Consider the following 22,888-nt stretch of genomic DNA (forward strand, 5'->3'; position numbering starts at 1 on the left):
GGTCCCTGGGTAGAGGCTCACTCATCTTCCATCTTGTCAGTCACTTACTTGTTTTCAAAATTCTTTGAGTTATGGTCTCCGTTCCTTAGAAATGATTTGAAGAGAAAATTGTTGTCCTTCAGCTGGCAGCAAATATCATTGGCCTCAGTCTCTTGTTTGGGAATAATGATACTGGAAGGGGAGCAGTGGCACATTCAGCCTTGCCAGCATTTGAAATACATGTAGAAAGGACAGCAGCAGTGCCCTTGAACTCTATTGAAATTCACTGGATGAGGAAGCTTTTCAGAAATGGGGAAATAGGAAAGGGGTTAGTGTTGTGCTAAAAATGAGTGCCTATTTTGTAAACAGAAGGAGTTGGCAAGTGTAAGAGATAGGTCCCACCCACTGTTTTTAAAAATTGAGTGGTTATGCTTAGTTGATGAATCATCTGAGATGAGTCTGATAAGGGCTGCCAAGAAGTCGATTCTCTTGGCCCCAGAGATACAGGAGTGGTGTGTGTGTGAGTGTGCATGTATGCATAAACATGCAGCACGTACACTGAGTCTTCACTCAGATCTTCCTATGCTGAGTTGCATCCAGTGCCCTGGTGCTACCCAAGGGCAACAGCGTGGCCCCATTTTGGAGCCCTGTGTTTTTCTTAGTCTGCATGAAGCAGCTTAACTAAACTGCCTGAGGTTTTAACAGTACTATTCATGGCCGTGATGCATAGAATGCCTTTAATGTTTACTCTTCTGGGTTACAGTAAGACCGATGTGTCGCACAGTAGGTCCAAGTAGTCCAGAAATTTGGATTTTCCAGATTTGCTTGAACTCACAGAGTAGCAGGTAGTTCAGTAGATTGGAAAACTGCCCTGGTGTGGGCCAGTTAGTCTGGCTTTGTTCTATGGCTCCAGGCTTCACCTTTGGTCAGGCACACTGTATCAGTGATCTACATCTGTATCAGGGTCAGCAAACTATAGTCTACAGACAAAAGCCACCTGCAGCCTCTATTTGTATGGCTTGCAAGACGAGAATGGCTTAATTTTTTTTTAAGGGTTAAAAAATGAAGATACTTATAAAGTATGCATTGTTTCATGGAGTCTTTATAACAATTCTATTTCTCATCCCATTTTACAAATAAAGAAGCTAAGATTTACAGAGGCTAAGTAACTTGCCCAGGATGACACCAGTTGGGAGTGGGAGGGGAGACGGGAGGACAATGATGATGTATTCCTCTTAACTCACCTTAAGTGTATGGGTTGTTACCTTGGAAAAAGAAAAAGTGTGAATTGAGCCTGTATTCCACTATTCATACTGGAATGGAAGTCCACACAGTCCAAGCATAGCAGGTTCCTTTACCTAATGGTTATATGGAATTCTTTCATCACTCAGGGGTCACATCTTTAGAGTATAATAAAGGCAGCATCATTTTGAAAGGTAAGGATCTAAGTTTGAGGAGAAGGGAAGCCAGTGATCCTTGTGGAATGGAAGGAGAGGAAGGAAGCCATTTCTCAAGTTAAAAATGGAGCGCTCACAAAACCCACAGCCTTCTATCAACAACTATAGGCAAAAAACAGGAAGTGGTGGTACATGGCTTTCTTTCTTGCTGATACAGCTTCCTCATTTAAACTCAGACCTCCTCCTAACTTTCTTAGCTTCTCAAAAGCATCAACTAAACTGATAAACACTATTTCTATCTGCGTATCTCTTTTAAAAACTTCTCTCTATATAGGATTATATTAGATATTATTTGATTTGATCACCAGTGATATACATTTCTTGCCTTAGACGAAACAAAGTACCTAATCAACAGTGTTGTTTTGTCAGATAGAGTTTATCAGTTTAGTTGATGCTTTTGAGAAGCTAAGAAAGTTAGGAGGAGGTCTGAGTTTAAATGAGGAAGTTGTATCAGCAAGAAAGAAAGCCATGTGCCACCACTTCCCATTTTTTTTGCCTATAGTTGTAACCAGTCCATTCTGAAGGAGATACGCCCTGTGATTTCTTTGGAAGGAATGATGCCACCTCATACGAAGAGTTGACTCACTGGAAAAGACTGATGCTGGGAGGGATTGGGGGCAGGAGGAGAAGGGGACGACAGAGGATGAGATGGCTGGATGGCATCACTGACTCGATGGACGTGAGTCTGAGTAAACTCCGGGAGTTGGTGATGGACAGGGAGGCCCAGCGTGCTGCGATTCATGGGGTGACAAAGAGTCAGACACGACTGAGCGACTGAACTGAATCCACGGTGAGGCTAGTTTAAGAGAACCTTTGCACCACAGAATTTAGATTTGCCTACAAGAAAAGTAATGGAATTGTACAAATAATTGATCCTCACCTGTTCCCTGCCCAGCCTTTAAAAACCATCCCTTTAATTCTCTTGTTCACTTTGTAAATATTATAAATAATCACATGCTACCAGATCCTAGTGTGCTGGTCTTCTGATCCTCAGAATGTTGAAATTTAATCAGGGTGTCGTGACTAAGAAGTCCATTTTGGGACTGAATAACTAGATGTTTTCTGCTCTTTTCCATAAGTATTTCATGAGTTCCTTAAATTAAATGGGAATTATATTAAGAAGCTTTGGGCTTAAACAGATGTACACCCCCCAAAAAAGGGTTTGGAATAATGATACTGGCATTTGAAAGATTCTTTATATTTTTTATTTTAATATTATTATTGTAAAAGTAAGATAATCATTAAGGCCATTTTGAAAATGTATAAAATATAAAAAAATCACTCAGAGTCTGTTAAAACAAGCTCAATTATTAATGCTTGGATACATTTTAATCTAAGTTTTTTTTGTCTTCTGCTAGGGTCTTGCTTTTCACACTGGTATTCTTCTGTGGACATTTGACTTTGGCAGACAGTAAAGCATGGTGGATAAAGACTCTGGAGTTCGACTACCAGAGTTTGAGGGCTATGATGCTGGCTTTGTGACCTTGGATAAAATATTCAACCTCTCTGAACTTTAGTTTCCTTATCTGTAAAATAGGTAGTAATAGTACTATTCATAAGTAAAGTACTGTTAAAAGTGTTTAGTGTGGGCCTGACAGAGTGAATATTTAAATTTACTGTTCTGTTCAGTTCCGTTGCTCAGTCGTATCTGACTCTTTGTGACCCCATGGACTGCAGCACACCAGGCCTCCCTGTCCATCACCAACTCCCAGAGCTTGCTCAAACTCATGTCCATCGAGTTGGTAATGCCATCCAACCATCTCATCCTCTGCGTTCCCCTTCTCCTCTTGCCTTCAGTCTTTCCCAGCATCAGGGTCTTATTGTTAATATAAATTTATTGTTAGCAGTGATCAACAAAGTGCTTAATTATGCTGAATTCTCATTGAAGTAAATGAATGCTCTAGGAGGTGCATTTGTTATGTAAAAAATAATTTTGAATTTTTCAAAATATTTTAAATTTTCTCATGAATTAGAGCAGCTTGTCCCTCTCTCCTAATTTTCAGGCGTGTGTTCTTCCATTTAAGTTCTCATCAAAAAAAACATCTTCTGTGTGCCCTTTCCTCTCCACTTAAGCCTCTCCACTGCCATCACTACCCAGACCAGAAACTATACTACACCACCCACTCTGCACGTACCCTCCAGACACCCTGCTCCAGACCACAGCCTCCTCAACTTCCCTCCAGGGACTTCCCTTTGGATACTCCCAACTGTGCCTTGTATGTCATTTAAGACCTCTGTGCTTCTTTCCCTGTCCAGCTTAGATGTCACAGCCCTTCACTTAAACTCCTCGCTTCCCCATGCCTGAAATTCCCTTCCTCCACTGGTGCTGTATCACACTAGCCTGGAAAAGCCCTGAACCTGAGCTCCCTGACCACACAGATGAATGACATTTCAAAGTCACCTCATTGGGCTTTCCAGCCCTTCCTTCATCCCCAGCAGGCACTCTGCTCTCTTCAGCAGTATTTTAAAATATGGATGTGAGAGTTGGACTGTAAAGAAAGCTGAGCACAGAAGAATTGATGCTTTTGAACTGTGGTGTTGGAGAAGACTCTTGAGAGTCCCTTGGACTGCAAGGAGATCCAACCAGTCCATCCTAAAGGAGATCAGTCCTGGGTGTTCATTGGAGGGACTGATGTTGAAGCTGAAAGTCCAATACTTAGGCCACCTGATCTGGAGAGCTGACTCATTTGAAAAAACCCTGATGTTGGGAAAGATTGAGGGCAGGAGGAGAAGGGGACCACAGAGGATGAGATGGTTGGATGGCATCACCGACACAATGGACGTGAGTTTGGATGGACTCCAGGAGTTGGTGATGGACAGGGAGGCCTGGCGTGGTCCGGTTCATGGGATCACAAAGAGTAGGACACGACTGAGCGACTGAGCTGAATTCACTTCATAGAGATATTTCTTATATGAAGAGTTGAGGGTGGAGTGAAAGAGTGGGGAGAGTCAGTGGAGATGAGAGGTGAATGAGAAAATGGGGAAGGTGGAGACAGCCTGGAAATGTGGAAGAAAGTTGGGAGGTAGAAGAGAGCTTGGGAGAGGCCAGCATCACAGGGAAGCACTGGAGAAAGATGATTGGCCAGGAAACAGAGCTTTTCCTACACTTTGTTCAGTTCCCTTGTCCTGGGGCTTTACATTTTCTTGCAAATATTCTGCCTTAATCAGCATCTCTGTCTATGAGTTTGAGAGTGAGGGGCTACAGTCTGGTGGAACACGATGTTAGATAAAAGCAGGATGAGTAATAAAGACCACTTTCTCTCCAGCGAAGTTTTCACATGGACTATTCTAATGATGAGGATGGCAAAAGTTTAATATTTTTTAAGGAAATAATTCATTTATTCATCAAATATTTATTGGTACATTTTATGTGCCAGACACTCTCCCAGGCACTGGGGATTTCAAAGGATATAGAAACAGAGATACCTGCATGATAAAATAACGTTAGAATGTCAGAATATTTTTCAATTCAAGAAAGCTTTCGTGGGCACCAAGTCACAAAGCACTGGTGCTCTGGCTCCATCTCAGGTGCCAGCACGCACGCGCAGAGCCCCACAGCTCAGAGACACGTGCAGGCAGAGCAGAAAGGCGTCTGCGGCTGCCTGAGGCCTTAGTGTAGGGATGCTAGTAAGATCATTCTTTCCTGAGTGACTTGGTCTGAGAGAAAAACACCAGCTTGTTGTTTGGTTCTTAGGCAGGGGCTCTCCAGATCTCACAGGAAGCTGGTGTTCTTTTCTGTTGAGGAAAGAAGAGGAGCTACAGTAATGATTCACCTAGTAACTGCTTACTTTCACAGCCTCCCTTGTGATAAGAAAGAGCTGTTCAATCCTCCCTTCTAGGTCTTCTTCCTTGATCTTGATGTTCTCCCAGCCTCTGCCTTCTCAGATGAACAGCCGCTACTGGTGTAGAATGCGGTTAGTAAATTCTTCCTCTTGGACACCCTCCCAGGAGGGTGCCCTGGCCCTGAGTTCCCAGAGGAACACTTCGGGCCAGTGCAGACCCGACTCTGCGTGGCTCTGAGCCTCGGGCCGCCGGAACTCTTGCCGAGATGCCTGTGCCCACCCCTGGTTGCCCCTGTGTTCCCTTTTCTTCTCAAAGCAGAAGTGAAAAGAGACAGGAAATTACCAGAAACCTAGCTTTTTCCTAAGAACTTGCAGAAAGGGCAGTGCCCTAAGGTTGGGAGTGCAGGCGGAGGACGGGTCAGCTGAAAATAGGCCCCAGATCCACTTTCCTAGGACCAGCTCAGCTCCTTGTTTGGGCTGAATTGACTATAAAAAGGAAGATAATAACTGCGCTCTTAAGGTTTGGGTTGGAGGACTAGGCCTAGGAATTCACAGGGTTCCAAGTGTCAGGGTCTCTCAAACAACCTCAGGCCTAGCCCTTGGCTCCAGTCACAGCACTCTGCCAGCCAAGATCTTTACTTGGAAAATCCAGCTTGGCCCCCCATCCCTGACCCCCACACCCACACCCACACCCACCCCTCGCAGTTAGGTGCAGACACTATTGCTCCTTGCTGAGCTGGCTTGTGGATTGTACTTCAGAGGTATAAAAGTAGTTGATATAATAAGTTACCAGCCTGAAATGCCATCACCTGGTAAGAAATAAAACAGGCATCTCTGGACATTGTTTTTTAAAAAGGTTTTATACTCTCATCCAGGTTTAGATAGAAGAGGGGAGATTAATTTAATTTAATTTAATTAATTAAAAGGGGCCCTGTGGTCAACTTCAGGGCCCCTTTGGAAGAAAGGACATGGCAGTTGGGGAGGGGTATGAAGTTAAAAATAATTTAAAATATATTTATCCTAGTGAAGTAAGTCATGCCCTAATACCCTTAGGAAGTCAACCAAAGGAAACAGACAGGACTCACTTTCACGCTGAGAGTCGGTCAGGGCCCCACAGGAATGGCATTGGTTCAGCTGTAAATGCTTCCCTTCAGCCCAGTCTCACCTGGACAGCGGTGGGATCCGTGTTCCGGGTAATCACACTGAGCATGCAGACAGTGTGGCAGGTGATGTGGTGGCGCTGGTCCAGAGGTTGTGAGAAATAAACACTGAGGTGGACGTGCCAGGGGACCAGAGCTCGTAGCTTTACATCGTGGCTACTCTAGGTGCAGTCCATGGACCAGCAGCATCAGCTTACCTGGGAGCTTGGGAAAAATACAGAACCTGATGTCCCATCCCAGTCCTGCTGACTGAGAGTCTTCAGTTTAACAAGAACCTAAGGAGATTCAGATAGACTCGAAGCTTGAGAATAACTGCTTTAAACTCTGGCAAGGGAGAGGACAGGGAGAGTCATGCTGGGAGGATTGGTTAAGTGTTCTCTCTTTTTTGAGAGAAGTGGGGCCTGGATGAGTTGAAAGCCCTCACCTGCGTGGCAGCCTTGAACACCGCCATCTGAGCTATTTCTGGATCCACAGCGGTGATGGCTGCTTTATCTTCACCTCTTTCAAGGGCTCTGACGCTTGGTTAGAGGATGTCATATGATTTCTTGTTATATAGCTGGGCTGTTAAAAAGATAGTTTCATCTGCCTTACAGTGTTGTGAGGTTGGGTTTTATTCTTTTTTCTTTTTTTTGAAGGTATAACTTATAAAATTCCTAATTTAAATTAAAGGATGTAGAATTGGATGAATTTACCCAAATACAGTTGTGAAATCACTACAGCCATGGTATAGAACATTTCAATCATCTTAAGTGTTGGTTCCGTTTATTGTCACAGCTTTCTATTTCATTAGCATAAAATACTTTTAAAAATGAAAAATTTTAAAAATTAGCCATATAATCTTTGTATATATTATAGAAGAACAAAGAATCACAGTCCTATGAATATGTTTCAAACAATGACAGATAAATGTTTTTAAAGTAGATGTTTAGGTGTTCATTGTTTAATGTATGAGACAAAATTTTCTTGCAGCAAATAGAGGAAAAATGTCTCTGAATATATTGCCAGAGGACTGAAAATTGACAAATCCCATCCCAGGTTTCAAAAGTGGTAAAAAGTAGAGCCCAAACATCATTCCAGAGCAAATTACTAAATAGCTTATTTATGTGCAGTTACTGCAGAAAATATTGCTCCATGGGCCAAATAAGTATGTCCTAAATAGTCATGCTAAACTAATTTATCTTTTGAAGAATGAGCTGGTAACACAGGGAATACTTCTCGATGCTCTGTAATGACGTAACAAGGAAAAGAATCTTATAGAGGAGATATATATATATGTATAACTGATTCACTTTGCTGTACAGTGGAAATTAACATAGCATTGTAAATCAATTATACTCCAATAAAAATTTTAAGAAGAGTGTAGTGGCAGGTCACAGGACTGGCTTAAGCAGAGTGTACCATGGTTTTTGTAAGATATTTGGCAGAATCTCACATGACTTAAAAATGAGATTGTAACCTTTGTAAAGTCACTTATTCTTAGGTAAGCGTCTGCTATGTGCTGTGTGTGATATTATAAGTATAGGTAAATAGGACAGGCCATGAGTGCATGCTTAGTCACTCACTCGGGGTCTGACTCTTAGTGACCCCATGGATTGTGGTCTGTCACACTTCTCTGTCCATGGAGTTCTCCAGGCAAGAATACTGGAGTGGATAGCCATTCCCTTTGCCAGAGGATCTTCCCAACCCAGGGGTTGAACCCATGTCTCCAGCATTGCAGGTGAATTCTTTACCATCTGAGCCACCAGGGAAGCCCGAGGACAGGCCATGGCTGTGAATTAAACCGTCATGGCCTGCGCTACAGTCCAGTGGCGGAGACACATAATAAAGCAATCAGACAGATTCCTCTGGCTGCTGGATCCAGGAAAATCAAGAAAAAGGAGACAGAGAGATTATCACAGCTGCCCAGAAATTAAAGATGATAGTGGCTCGGATTTGAGTAGTGGATGTGGGGATAGGAAAAACAAAGAAGTGTATGGATTGGGGTTATATTTTGGAGGCAGAAATAAGACACTTGCCCGACACAAGGGACGAGAGAGTGGATGAGAAGTCAGGGGTGATGTCTGCTTGGAGCAGTTGTGTGGACAAGGGGCCACTTTCCAGATGGTCTTGTTCCATTCAGAGTTAGAACCACACTCAGGATGAAGCTCGAGTCTTCTTGGGTGAAGAACTGGATGAAGGCAAACTCAAGATAGGAAGCTGGATGAGGTAATTGATACATAAGTAAAAAGGCTCAACAATTTAAAAAATATCGGGAGACTGGAAAGATAAAAGGTAATGAAAATAAGTACAGACCCTTATACTTGACTTTTCAAAAAGTGCACAGGATGGAACTAGGAAGACTGGCCTAACAGCAGCTCCTGCCAGAAACTCAATAAGAATGAAAAGTGTGACCTGCTTCCATAAAAATGAAAACCAAAATAGGTCGCCTTAAAAGAAGCAGGGTGTAAAACACAAATTAATCATCTTATTGTGCTTTGCACTTTTTGGACCAAAACTAATGTGAGACCATCATCATGCACACAGCCATTAAAAAGGATGGATGAACAGCTGAAAGTACTAGAGATGTTCAGGTCAACGAGCACCGTCTTAAAATGAGCACTGTAAAATGAGCACCGTCAGATGGACTTTGAGGTGGAAGAGGGGATAGATTTCAAGTAGATTGAAGTAGGTCCGGAGGGTAAAATAAGGACTCAGGATGAAAATAGCAGCACTGCTTTCAGCTCAGCCTCAGTTCCAGTGCACAGCACTTTCCAGAATCAGGATGGGTGGTACTTGTGTCTCCTGATAGGAGACCTGGCAGACCTATAAGCCTTTGTGTTGGCACAGAGCAGAGAGGCTTCTCATCCTGGCTGAGAAGCTGGGCAGGGTCGTCTCTCAAGGTCTCTCCTGAGTCCAGGAGTCTAGAATTCTGTTTCCTAACCAGGGTTTCAGAGAAACATCTCTTTCTGTTTTATCGACTATGCCAAAGCCTTTGACTGTGTGGATCGCAATAAACTGTGGAAAATTCTGAAAGAGATGGGAATACCAGACCACCTGACCTGCCTCTGGAGAAATCTGTATGCAGGTCAGGAAGCAACAGTTAGAACTGGACATGGAACAACAGACTGGTTCCAAATAGGAAAAGGAGTACGTCAAGGCTGTATATTGTCACCCTGCTTGTTTAACTTATATGCAGAATACATCATGAGAAACGCTGGATTGGAGGAAGCACAAGCTGGAATCAAGATTGCCGGGAGAAATATCAATAACCTCAAATATGCAAATGACACCACCCTTATGGCAGAAAGTGAAGAGGAACAAAAAGCCTCTTGATGAAAGTGAAAGAGGAGAGTGAAAAAGTTGGCTTAAAGCTCAACATTCAGAAAACGAAGATCATGGCATCTGGTCCCATCACTTCATGGGAAATAGATGGGGAAACAGTGGAAGCAGTGTCAGACTTTATTTTTCTAGGCTCCAAAATCACTGCAGATGGTGATTGCAGCCATGAAATTAAAAGACGCTTACTCCTTGGAAGGAAACTTATGACCAACCTAGACAGCACATTCAAAAGCAGAGACATTATTTTGCCAACAAAGGTCCGTCTAGTCAAGGCTATGGTTTTTTCAGTGGTCATGTATGGATGTGAGAGTTGGACTGTGAAGAAAGCTGAGCACTGAAGAATTGATGGTTTTGAACTGTGGTGTTGGAGAAGACTCTTGAGAGTCCCTTGGACTGCAAGGAGGTCCAACCAGTCCATCCTAAAGGAGATCAGGCCTGAGTGTTCATTGGAAGGACTGATGCTAAAGCTGAAACTCCAATATTGGCCACCTGATGTGAAGAGCTGACTCATTGGAAAAGACCCTGATACTGGGAGGGATTGAGGGCAGGAGGAGAAGGGGACGACAGAGGATGAGATGGCTGGATGGCATCACTGACTCGATGGACATAAATCTGAGTGAACTCTGGGAGTTGGTGATGGACAGGGAGGCCTGGCGTGCTGCAATTCATGGGGTCGCAAAGAGTCAGACACAACTGAGCGACTGAACTGAACTGAAAGGGTTGGACACGATTGAGCAACTGAACTGAACTGAACCAGCCTCTTGGTTCTCAGGTGACACAAAATCTAGTGGAGTGTCCCTGCACCGTGTTTACAAAGTATCACTGATGCATCAGGGTTCTCAAAATTCCTGGCCACATTCCTCACAAGACTGACCCCCGCCTCCACTGCTTCCCCAGGACCTGTGTCCAGTCATGCTCTAGATCCCCTCCTCTTCAAGGCTGAACATCAGTCTGGACTGTTCATACCTTGACAACTGTCTGGTGCTAAGATTTGCTTCCCATTGAAACAGGCCTTTTTCAGTGAGCAGCTTTTGCCCCAGCCATATGAAAACTTTCGGTCAGTGGTTAGCAATGTGAAAGGTTTCCCAGGTGGAGCAATGGTAAAGAATCCACCTGCCAGTGCAGGAGATGCAAAGGAACGCAGGTTCAATCCCTGGGTCGGAAAGATTCCGTGGAGTAGGAAATGGCAACCCACTCCAGTATTCTTGCCTGGAAAATTCCATGGACAGAGGAGCCTTGTGGACTATAGTCCACAGGGTCTCAAATAGTTGAACACGACTGAGCGACCGAGCACGCACACACGTAGCAGCATGAAAGCTTATATGACACCCAGATGAGATGAAAACATGAATCACTTCTGTTGCTCTTAGTTCAGGGATACCAGCTTATGTTTCTCCTCCAGGAAACCAAGCTATATGTCCAGATGTTTACTTGGATAAATGTCGTGTCCGACTCTTTGTGACCCCATGAACTGTAGCATGGGATTTTCCAGGCAAGAGTACTGGAGTGACTTGCCATTTCCTTCTCCAGGGGATCTTCCCAACCCAGGGATTGAACCCAGGTCTCCCGCATAATAGGCAGACGCTTTACTCTCTGGGCCACCAGGGAAGCCCAAATAAGGGCACAGTTATGCTCAAAATAAATGTTCAAATAAGTCATTTTTGTATCTCAAGTCATTCTTCCTGGTCTTTCTTTTAGACGTCAACTCCCACTGGAGCCTCTTAAACTATTCTGGAATCTGTGATAACTGATAACTGATAACCTTATCACTTCTTCTAAGAATCTAAATAGGGGGGTGAATTTTTCTAAATTTTAATCCCATTAGTGCTAGATTCTGTTACATGCTAAAGCAGTCTTAGAGTTTTAATAGATACAGAAGTTGCCTCTTAGTGACAACTTAGAAAAAACTTTTTGCTTTATATTAGCTTTCAGTCTTGGAAGGGAAGGTGTATATGTTTGAAGGCATGGAGAAAAGGGTCTTCAGGGATTGGCTATCAGACTTACTATGGGGTCATTTGGTTGGGGGTGTGGCCTGATGGCTCTCAGACATGGAAGCAAGGGGCTTGTCATCACTGTAGGATGACCTCAGTTTGCCAGTGTTAAGTGTGGGGAAGAAGATAGCTGAGTTTCCTGCTAAAATCTTCCCTGATCAACCCTTTTCTCCCACTTGGAAAAGAAAAGGAAGTGATATGCATGCGTGCGTGCTGAGTCACTTCAGTGGTGTCGACTCTTTATGACCCTGTGGACTGTAGCCCTCCAGGCTCCTCTGTCCATGGGTTTCCCAGGCAAGAATACTAGAGTGGGTTGCCATTTCCTTCTCCAGGGGATCTTCCCGACCCAGGGATCGAACCCAAGACTCTTGCATCTCCTACACTGGTAGACGGGTTCTTTACCACTGGGGCCACCAGGGGAAGCCCTGATACAAGTGCATCATCTCCAAAGAAAGTCCACCCAAAAGAAAGGCAAAGTGGCTTCTGGTATGAGAACTCCACATGGTCCTAGCTGGGGGAACACGTTTCCTTAGAATCTTTCTTTTGCTACTGAATACCCAGTTCTTCTGGCTGAGGGCCTTTGGTTAACCGTTAGGTCAGTCAGTCAGTTCAGTCACTCAGTCGTGTCCGACTCTTTGCGACCCCATGAATCGCAGCACACCAGGCCTCCCTGTCCATCACCAACTCCCAGAGTTCACTCAGACTCATGTCCATCGAGTTAGTGATGCCATCCAGCCATCTCATCCTCTGTCGTCCCCTTCTCCTCCTGCCCCCAATCCCTCCCAGCATCAGAGTCTTTTCCAGTGAGTCAACTCTTCACATGAGGTGGCCAAAGTACTGGAGTTTCAGCTTTAGCATGAGTCCTTCCAAAGAAATCCCAGGACTGATCTCCTTCAGAATGGACTGGTTGGATCTCCTTGCAGTCCAAGGGACTCTCAAGCATCTTCTCCAACACCACAGGTAAACATTAGTAATTATCCCTCCTGCCAGGTATGTATTTTGAGAGGTCATACTCTTTACTCCATAGCTCGGGGCCAGTAGTAATATGCACTCTTCTCCCCAGCTCAGTTCCAAGAGAGTCACTTGAGCAGAGGACAAAGTCACTCCAGAAGAGCACATGGCTAATCCTCAAGTTCTGCCCACTCAGCCTCCAGTTGGGAAGCCCAAGCTCTCTGTGCCACACAGAAATAAATGCCCTGTGGCCTGGCCTAGGCACATGCAGAAATTGCCGTTTAGGGTTCAGTGTCACCGTGAGTGAACTCGGAGTGAAACTCAAGGTCTGCTTCCTCAACATAAATATTATCTTACAAGATGAAAGAGAAGTCATAGCACAGTTGTGTCCTGTGTCTTACTCTGTGGCGTATCAAGTCACGTTCCACTGCTTATCTCAGAACTGCTCCATTGCTTAATAAATGCTTGCTCTCAGCTTTTCATGTCCCTCAACCAGAATAAGTAATAAGGGACTTACCCTCTTATTCACCCTCTTACTCTGAGATCTGAGTCAATACATATCCAGATGCACTTCCTTACAGTCATACCTAAATTCCCCTTTGTTAGCTGGTCAGTTGTACCTTCACCCAAAGGGTTAGGTTTTCTGATCTTTCCCCCAGTTTTTGTTTTACGTCTGGTGAGCCCTGTCACTCTTACGTGTCCTGGCCAGTCTCCGGCCCTTCATCTCCTCCGCCCTTGACTGTCTTTGCTGCCCCATTTATCTCCCCATGGTTGAAACATAGGCGAAACAAAATGCTGCAAGACAGGGGAAAGCTAAGAAGCTGTCTTTCTGCCTGGGGCAAGGGAAGGCACCTGAGGAGGTGGCATCTCAGCAGGGGTTCAGCAGGTATGTGGGATGTGGGGAGGTCTGGGAAGAGGCCCTTGCAGAGAGAAGTGCACAAGGTGCCAAGCACTGCCCAACAGAACTTGCCAGAAAAATAATTGCCATAATTACTCAGACATGGAATCAATTACACTAAAGCGTTTCCAGGACATTTTCCCCAACATCAGGAAGTGAATGGTTTCATCCAGAAGACTGGAATTTTGTTCTTGTTAATAAATAAGCTTTATTTTCAATTTTTAGGTCTGTTTTAACCAAATGATTCTGAAATCTGTGTCATCTCCCACATCATTTTTAACTGTGCTTTTTTCTTGAGGAAGGTTCGGCCATGAGCCAGATGTACTAAAACAAAACCATGAGTTCACCATTCAACCGTCTTTTCATCACAGCTGATTGTCAGAATTTTCCCATCCATTAAAGGAGGTTCTTTTAAGAGACACTGGGAGCAAAAAAAAAAAAAAAAGGGAATTATCTCAGTGGTTTATTTATTCAGAAATAGCCATAGAGCAAATAGATGGAAAGAACCCTAGACACCATTTGCCTTTATATTATAGGCAAGGAATCTAGGAATGGGAGACCTCAGGCAAGGTGCCCAAAGTCACGTCGCTGACCTAAAGGTCGCTTCATGCCTTCCTCTCCCAGCCCCCACCCCTCCCTTCTCACACTTCCTCACTTAGATGTCACAGAAAGTGTACCATAGACCACAAAAGCTTTCTTTCACAATGTTGTTTTAAAAGTCATCTCAATTGAAATGATCCCAGAGTGCCACTTATATTTAAGCTTAGAATTTCGTAAAAGATTTGAATTCTTGGAGTTACAGTCCAATGAGCAGTTCTTTACTTGGTAGAACATTTTTATTGAAGATGTTAATGAGGGTGTGACTAATAGGTTCCAGTATTTGGATTCTATCAGTGAATAGTGTTAACCTATGAATCAGCCTTGGCCTTTCCACAGTTTATGGTAGAGTCTTTATAGTTATCACAAGACTTATTTTCTTTGCTTTAGGGTACTTTTGACTTCAGTAACACTGCTGTCTATATATTCAATCAACCTGCTGTTGATCTGTTCAAAGGAAACAGGTAAGCTGTTTGTAAAGCCAAAGTGATAAATTCTCACAGTGACATTATGAACAAATGATACTCTCCCTGTTCAACAACTTGTATATTAAAGAAAAACAGTACTTTGACCTGTTGTCGCTGGAAGACCTATAGTGGTATTTACTTAGAGTAGATACAGGAACATATAAATGAACTTGTTATGAATACTAAGCAAATAACATTGCAATTTAAAGAGAACCCTCAAATATACTTGCTTTTCTAGTTTAAGATGACTTCATTTTAAAGGCCTTGGTTTTTCCTCAAGTGTTTATAAATTCAGACCAAGGATCCCATGCTTTTATATTATAGGCTCCAAGGTTTTAAAAGTAAACAGAGCTTTCATTCTCTTTTGTGCATATTCCAAGGAGAAGATGTGACTCCCGAGCAATGTGGGCGTCAGTGTGCTGTGAAAAGACTTTAAGTTCTCTGGGCAGTGTAATACGTGAAGTGTTTATTTTCTATTCCTGGGACACTGGATTATGTTTGTAATACTTTGACTTTTACGTTAGCTAAAACCACATTGGCCAACCATTACTGTATATAGATGACTCCATTTAACTGGAACATTTTGTAATAAACTGTGGATCTAACCATTGTCTAGTTCAAACATCAGTCTTATGAAAGAATAAACGAAAGTTTAATTATAGTCGAACCCAATTTCTTTCTGTGAACCTTTTGAAAAATGTGAGCTGAACTGTTACAGAAACATAAACCCATTTTTTTAATGAATGGTTTAACATTTGTTGAGATGAGCCAGTTGAAGACTTTAGAATTTTACTATAGCCTAATTATTCTCTTGAAAGAGTTATCTGCTGCTGTCTTTTGTGAGTGTCAAATCTCTGAAATAAAGATCAAAATTCTAATGTTGTGGTTATTACATGTTTTTATGTTATTATATTTAGAACCCACAAGGCATTGTTAGAATATTATTATTCCTTGTTAAGCTCATCAGTTCAAAAGGAACCTTTCTTCCCATCAGGGTTTTTATTTTTAAATCAAATTTTTATTTTAATGATATACACCAGACCTGAAAATAAAATTAGAATGGGAATTCCCCCCAGTAAAGTAGGGAGATTTTTGAGATAATTAAAATGAAAATAAGGCTTATGACCTAATCACTTACTTGTAATGCTTTTGTAGCCAACCTGAAAAAAAAATGGTGGTCATGTCTGACATTTTTAAAAGTTAACAAGTTATTTTTGTTTTGTAGTGAGAATCCCTTAATCCTTGCAAAGCCAAGAAGACTATGTATACGATTTTTGATAAAGACCCAGTAACTTGGGGAATAGTCAATAGAATGGTGAAATCTTGGCTATTTTTAATGTAGGGAACTCATCATTTTTTCTGTTCTCAACTATGGTTTTTTAAACAGGCTGCATGGTTTATGAAAAGCTGGGAGAACAGGTCTTTGGCACCACAGGGAAACTCGTCATCTTTGGAGCCACCTCCCTACAGAACACTGGAGGTAAAAAGATTGTTTTTTCTATACATTAAAGTTGTGAATGTTATTACTATTTTTTCTAATCTCAGTGGTTGGGTGGCCACATGAATTTTAACACAATTCAAGCAGTGTCATTCTCATTGCTACAGTTGTGCAATGAAAGTGAAGCAGAGACAGTAGTCACTTACACCCAGTTACAGTTACAGCCAGGGGTATTTGGACAGTGTCTACAGCCATCTTTATGTACTACTGAAGGTTACTCTAGAGTCTGGTCACCTTTTGTATAGCTTGCAACATGAGTCTCAGTATCTTCTTTCTAAAAATGTTCTCATTTTCTTCTAGCAATACTGAGCTACCTCTTCATAGTAAAAAATGAGCTACCTTCTGCCATAAAATTTCTAATGGGAAAGGAAGAGGAATTTTCGTAAGTTATAGACTGTTGTTTAAAAGATAACTAAAATGTTTTTAATTGAAATGTGGGCTAATAACCCAAGTTTTTGTTCTATGAAGACTGCAGAAACAGAATTTTCCCTAGGCTGTTTTTTCTTGGTTTCCTGTTTCTTGTTTTTCTTGTTGTTTCTTGTTTGCTTGGGGGTATATAAATGAAGGAAGCAAGGAGAACCGTTTGAATCTGAGCATTTAAAAAACAGATCCATCGGCCGTGCTAAGACGCTAAGTCCTGCAACTTCCCAAGAGCTTGAAATTGACATCTAGTTTCTATGAAATAAAACAGACATGGAGTATTTTTAATGCAGAAATAGAACATGCAAAATTAAGATCCAAAATTCTTCCTTAAAGAAGAGACAGAACATTTTTGGAGCAGAATTGACATGAGCCAACCTCGTTAAAGGTCCAGCTAACCTTGGAAGATGTTGCCTCTGCATTTGGCACACCGTTATGTTTTGACTACCTCTTGTTGAACAGTTCTTGTCAGTCTTAGTTTCTCTGTCGTCTTTCAAGGGAGAATTGTAGAAGCAGAGTTCTTAGTGTTCTAGCATCAGGATTCAAGGTCAAATACAAGCGATTAGGGAGAAAGCAATGCCTACCCGTGGTGACTTATTTTTTGACGATATTCACCAAGCCAAGCAAAAAGGAACTTTCTCTTTAAATAATTGATAAGACAAGTTGTAATCTGACAAAACGTAATGCATGCATTCAGCTTTAAAGTCATATAAATAATTCAGAGGAATGGCACACTTAGCCAGTGGGGAAGAGCAGGGGGAAAGCAGTATCTCTTCCTCAGTCACATGGAGAGACAGATGATAGTAAATGACTAGTGGTTGGCCTAAAGTGTTTAATAATAATTAATTAACAATTAATTTATTTGTAATAATAATTACAATTAATGGTAAACACTAATAATAAAAACATTTTTTTAACATTGTGAAATTTTACTTGTGAGAAAAAAAGTTGCTTTCTAAGAAAATATGGCTATCTGCTTAAATGCCTTCCAGAGCCTGGTACGTGGATGGCCGCCTGATGGTGGTGGTAGTTACCTTTGGCATAATTCTCCCTCTGTGTCTCTTGAAGAACTTAGGTAAGATCTTGCTTTTATCACAGTTTCTACAGCACTCAGATGAATCAGAAACCTAATAAAAACAAACAACTTTGCTCCCTACTTTGACTTGTAGGGTAAAGATTGAATAATAAATTGTAAGTATTAATGAGGCACGACTTTAATAGGGGAGAAAAACACTGGCTTGTATGCGACTTTGTAAGCAGTCCCTCTTCTAAGCCATGGAAGTGTAAAGGGGGTCCCGGGACCAGCAGCAGAAAATGCTCTGTCTAAAAGCCCAAAGTCCAAAAAATGGAATTCTCCTCATAGAAGGTCTTACACACTCTGATTGTTTAGATGGACAGAATTTTACAGCTAATACCAAGACAGAAAGTGGCTTGTATTTTTACCCAGAGGAGAAGAGGACAATAGAGGACAAGATGGGTGGATGGCATCACCAACTCAATGGATGTGAATTTGAGCAAGTTCCAGGAGATGGTGAAGGACAGGGAAGCCTGGCAGTCCATGGGGTCGCAAAGAGTTGGATATGACTGAGTGACTGAACAGGCAAAAATTGATACTATGAATCAATCTTAAATGATCAGAGTCTAACCAGTCTCACTGAAGGGAGAGAGAGAAGTGAAAAGTGGTAGATGATCACTAAGCCATATCCACTTGGTTTTGACATTTTTGCATGTGTGCTTATATTTGGAGACAAGAACCCCTGATGTTATGAAAATTTCATGTGTGAAATAATGCAGCCAGACCTCTATCCAGTCCAATGCCTCTGAAATGCATTTCCTTATAATTCTGGGCTCATTCGAGGCAGACATTTCAAGTTCTTACCGCTACTTAATTTTCTGGTTTCTGAGTCTGTGTTTAAGCTTTTCTGTGTATATATAGCTCTTTTTAGTGCTAATGGAGAAAGACTCTTCTCCCCCAGAGGTGAGAACCATGCAGCCCCCAGAGACCACTTAACTCTGCCTTTCTGGAGCTTATGGTGCTCAGAGATCTCCCAGGCATTCTAAGGGGAACGAGGTCGAGTGCCTCAGGTGCTCAGTTTATCCCTAGAAATCACTTCATCTCTTCTGTGCATATTCAGTATGTACGCAGTAAGTACATAATCAAGAACTATTGAATGGATCAAGGAGTAAATGGATTTGGCTATAGGAATTCATTAGAACACAGTAGCAGAGACTAGAGCCAAATTTGGGAGGCTCTTTTCCCCTGGATTCTGGAAATCTGCATTCTCTAGCGTGTCAGGAAGAACTGGAATCAAAGCACATACTACTGTATTGTTTCAATTTAAAGTTACCATTTTTTTGCCAAATAAGGTAGCCCTATCAAATAGAAAATCTTATATTCATATTAGCATGTATGGATATTATTGGAACCCCAAACTGTGCTTGAAATAATGCATTGAAAGAGGTGATGATAAAATAATAATAATAATTCTTTAAACTCTTTTTAGGTTATCTTGGCTATACGAGTGGATTTTCCTTGAGCTGTATGGTTTTTTTCCTAATTGTGGTAAGTGCTGGTTGAAATGGTTGGCCTGGTTTTGCCATAGTACGATGCTACGTAATAATTATGCATTATTGGGCTTTATTTGATAAAGTTTGTTTCTCCTTTATTTTTTTTAATGCCAGGTTATCTACAAGAAATTTCAAATTGCCTGTTTTGTTCCAGAGCTAAATTCAACAAGTCCTAATTCAACAAATGTGGACATGTGTACGCCAAAATATGTTACCTTCAATTCAAAGGTACATTTCTTGTCCTTTAGATATAAAAATAGGAGTGTTTTTACAAAGGACATTGTGTTTCTTAAACTTGTTTTAATTAAACTGTCTTTGACGTATTTGTTCTCAAAGGAACAGGGTACCACAGGTTTCAAATGCCACAATCCATTTAATGACCTTGAAGAAATATACAAATGGTGTATTTCATGCTCCCCTTGACCCAGTTTAGTGTAGGACAACCTAAAGTATTCTCTGTGAAAACCTCTTTCTGCACAGTTATCTCAGCTCTGCTATTTCTTACAGTTCTTTAAAAACAAATTAATAACATCCTTAGCCCACTGCTTCTTCTTTTCTTAAAATTAATTTTTTAATAGGATAATTCCTTTACAATGTTGTGTGGATTTCTGCCAAACAACTTGAATCAGTCCTGACTATATGTATACCCCTACCTTTGAGCCTCCCTCCCACCCATCCCCATCCCACAGCTCACTGCTTCTGTCTCATGGTGACAGAAAGGAATACCTCAAACTTCCCCAGCTTGTACAGTTAAAATATAGACTCTACCACAAATTGACACTTCAGGAACGTTCTTACGACATATTGGGGAAGGGTAGACTATGGAAACAGTCAGGCTTGGATTTGAATCCTCAGGCAAATTGTCAACTCCATTTGTAAAACAATGATTCTATTGTGTATCTTATAGGGTTTCTTAGAATGTGCCTGATACCTTACTTGGGCAAAATTATAGCATGAGAAATGTTACTTTTCCCTTCTTCTCTGCCAGCTTCTTTTTGCAGAAGAAGTTACTATATTGAATTATCTTTTTCTGAGAAACTAATTTAGATTGATCTCTCACCTGCTCTCTCTTTAAACTCTTAGAAGTACCCCAAAGTAGTAAAGTAGTTTTCTTTTAAGAAAGTCATTTTCTTTTTAGATGCCATATTTAAGTCTGACTGATGCACCCCTTATAAAGCACAGAGCAGTAACACGAAGGTGCATGTTCTGGCTGTGTTGCCTTGCCTGTCTTGGAGGGAGCCAGGAGAATAGTGCTGGTCTGTCTCAGGACTGTGGGGACTCAGCGAAATAACAGAGGAAAGTGCTGGTAACCAGCTAGTGCCACAGGTGACGCAACGCCTGGGGGATGTAAGATACACTGTAGGTGAGCCTGGCTGTAAAACCCCTCTCTGCCAAGTGCCTAATGTCTCAAGCTAGATAAGCTGTCTTAGAAAAGCTACTCCTATTTTAGATATCAAAGCTCCCCTAATAACCAAATAATCCAAGGATTCTGAAGGGCTGTCAGATAAAAAGACAACTCAGAAATACTGGAGCAATACAGTTTTTATGGTAAAAATGCCTTTCCATAATGTTTATTTTTTCTTCTCAAATAGACCGTGTACGCTTTACCAACAATTGCGTTCGCTTTTGTCTGCCACCCGTCGGTCCTGCCAATTTACAGTGAGCTTAAAGAGTAAGAAATTTGTTTTTGTTTTTGTTTTTGTTTTTGCAAACTGAATCATTTTATAGCCCCTCATTACTAGACAAGTGCTGTATCAAAATAAATGGACTCATATCATGAACTTCAACATTTACTTTGTCATTCTTGAGCAAGACACAAACCTGCAGTATATTTTGGCCAGAAATGTATAAAAAGTGTTTATTATGTGGGCTTTTTCTTATTAATTTGGTTTTTCAAATACTGTGTTACTTAAGAGAGTTCAAGTGTTTGTGTTGCTTTATATTACTTGTGATTAGTTTGCAGATGAATAATGGTAATCTTCAGATTCATCTGTGAACCACTGAATACATTGTATATGATTTGCCTTTTGGTTTAGTTGGAAAAGGTTGGTAAATCAGGCATGAAGAAATGAATGTTAAGACCACAAACTGGACAGAAGAATATTGTTCATTTTAAACTGTTGCAGTGATTACGGATTAGTTTTTGATTGCTCTTCTAAGAGAACGAAAGGACTGCTTATGAATTCCCTCATGGGTTCTCTTCTTGGCCTACTGTTATCAGACTTTCTACATAAAAATATTTATCATGTCATAGTCTCTTTTTTTGAGATAACTGGTTTACAACTTATATAGGTTTCATGTGTACAACCTGATATTTCTACTTCCATACACACTATGTCCTGCTCACAAAAATATAGTTTCCATCCATCACCATACACTGGATCTCCTTTACCCATTTTGTCCTCCCTCTACCCCTTCCCTGCTGGTAACCAGTGCTCTATTCTCTGTAGCTACATCCTTGTAAATTTATTCCTAGATATTTTATTCTTTTTGTTGTACTTGTAAATGAATTGTTTTCTTAATTTCTCTGTTATCTCACTGTTAGCATATAGAAACATGGCAGATTTTTGTATGACTTTGTACCTTGCAACTTTACTGTACTTGTTTATTATCTCTGATAGTTTTTTGGTAGAGCCTTCAGGGTTTTCAGTATATGAAATGATGTCACCTGTAAATAGTGACAGTTTTACTTTATTCTTTCCAATTTGGATGCTTTTTATTTTTTTTCTTCCCTAATTGCTCTGGCTAGGACTTCTGCTATTAGGTTGAATAAGAGTGGTCAGAGTGGGCATCCTTGTCCTCTGCCTCAGTTTAGAGGGATAACTTCCATTTTTCATCATTTAGAGTGATGTTTGCTGTGGGTTTGTCATTGCTGATATTTTGTTGAGGGTTTTTGCATCTATATTCATCAGAGATAATAGCCAGCAATTTTCCTTTTTTGTGTTGTTTTTGTCTGGTTTTGGTATCACAAAGATGTTGGCCTCATAATATATTATGAACCATTCCCTCCTCTTCAAATTTCTGGAAGAGTTTGAGAAGGATAGGTATTAAATCTTTGACTGTTTGGTACAATTCACCAGTGAAGCCCTCTAGTCCTGGACTTCTGTTTTTCCGGAGGTTTTTGCTGACTGCTTCAATCTCTATACTAGTGATGGGTCTGTTCATATTTTCTGTCTCTTCATGCCTCAGTCTTGAAAGGTTATATGATTCTAAGCATTTGTCCGTTTCTTCTGGGTTGTCCAGTGTGTTGGTGTATAACTTTCATAATACTCGTCCCTTGTATTTCGATGGTGTTTGTTGGTACTTAGTCTCTTCTGTGTCTGATTTTATTTATCAGGGCCTTCTGTCTTTTTTTCTTTGTAAGCCTGGCTAAAGGTTTGTCAATTTTGTTTGTCTTTTCAAAGAATCAGTTCTTAGTTTCATTGACCCTTTCTATTGTCTTTTTATTTTTAGTTTCTATTTTATTTATTTCCACTCATTTTTATTTCCTTTCTTATACTGACTTTGGACTTTGTTCTTCTTTTTCTAGTTTCTTTAGGTGTCAGGGTAGATTGTTTGACATTTTTCTTGTTTCTTGAAATAGGCATCATGGCATAGTCTTAAGCTCAGAAAAGATTAACAGTATAGTTATCTGTTTCCATTTTGAAAGAAAGATGATGTTATTCAGGGTTGAATTCACTCATGATTGTTCCTCTTTCATTTTAAATTGATTTATGACTAAGTTTTGAAGTATTTACATCTGCCTATCTTTGCATACATTAGTCCTGCTTTATGATCTTATATTTAAGGTTTCTTCGGCATC

General features: G+C 41.1%; 1 protein-coding gene across 1 annotated transcript in view; it reads left to right on the top strand.

Moving 5' to 3' along the window:
• The window catches only part of SLC38A1 (solute carrier family 38 member 1), a 51,198-nt gene that overhangs the window by 21,931 nt on the left and 6,379 nt on the right, over window positions 1-22,888 (top strand). The window contains exons 4-10 of the mRNA XM_052640440.1: window positions 14,524-14,597; window positions 15,988-16,080; window positions 16,399-16,480; window positions 17,511-17,593; window positions 19,023-19,081; window positions 19,201-19,314; window positions 20,679-20,758. Of these exons, the coding sequence (XP_052496400.1) occupies window positions 14,524-14,597; window positions 15,988-16,080; window positions 16,399-16,480; window positions 17,511-17,593; window positions 19,023-19,081; window positions 19,201-19,314; window positions 20,679-20,758 (585 nt within the window). The remainder of the gene's footprint in view (window positions 1-14,523; window positions 14,598-15,987; window positions 16,081-16,398; window positions 16,481-17,510; window positions 17,594-19,022; window positions 19,082-19,200; window positions 19,315-20,678; window positions 20,759-22,888) is intronic.

The sequence above is a fragment of the Budorcas taxicolor genome, chromosome 5 (genome assembly GCF_023091745.1).
Source record: "Budorcas taxicolor isolate Tak-1 chromosome 5, Takin1.1, whole genome shotgun sequence".
NCBI classification, from domain to species: Eukaryota; Metazoa; Chordata; class Mammalia; order Artiodactyla; family Bovidae; genus Budorcas; species Budorcas taxicolor.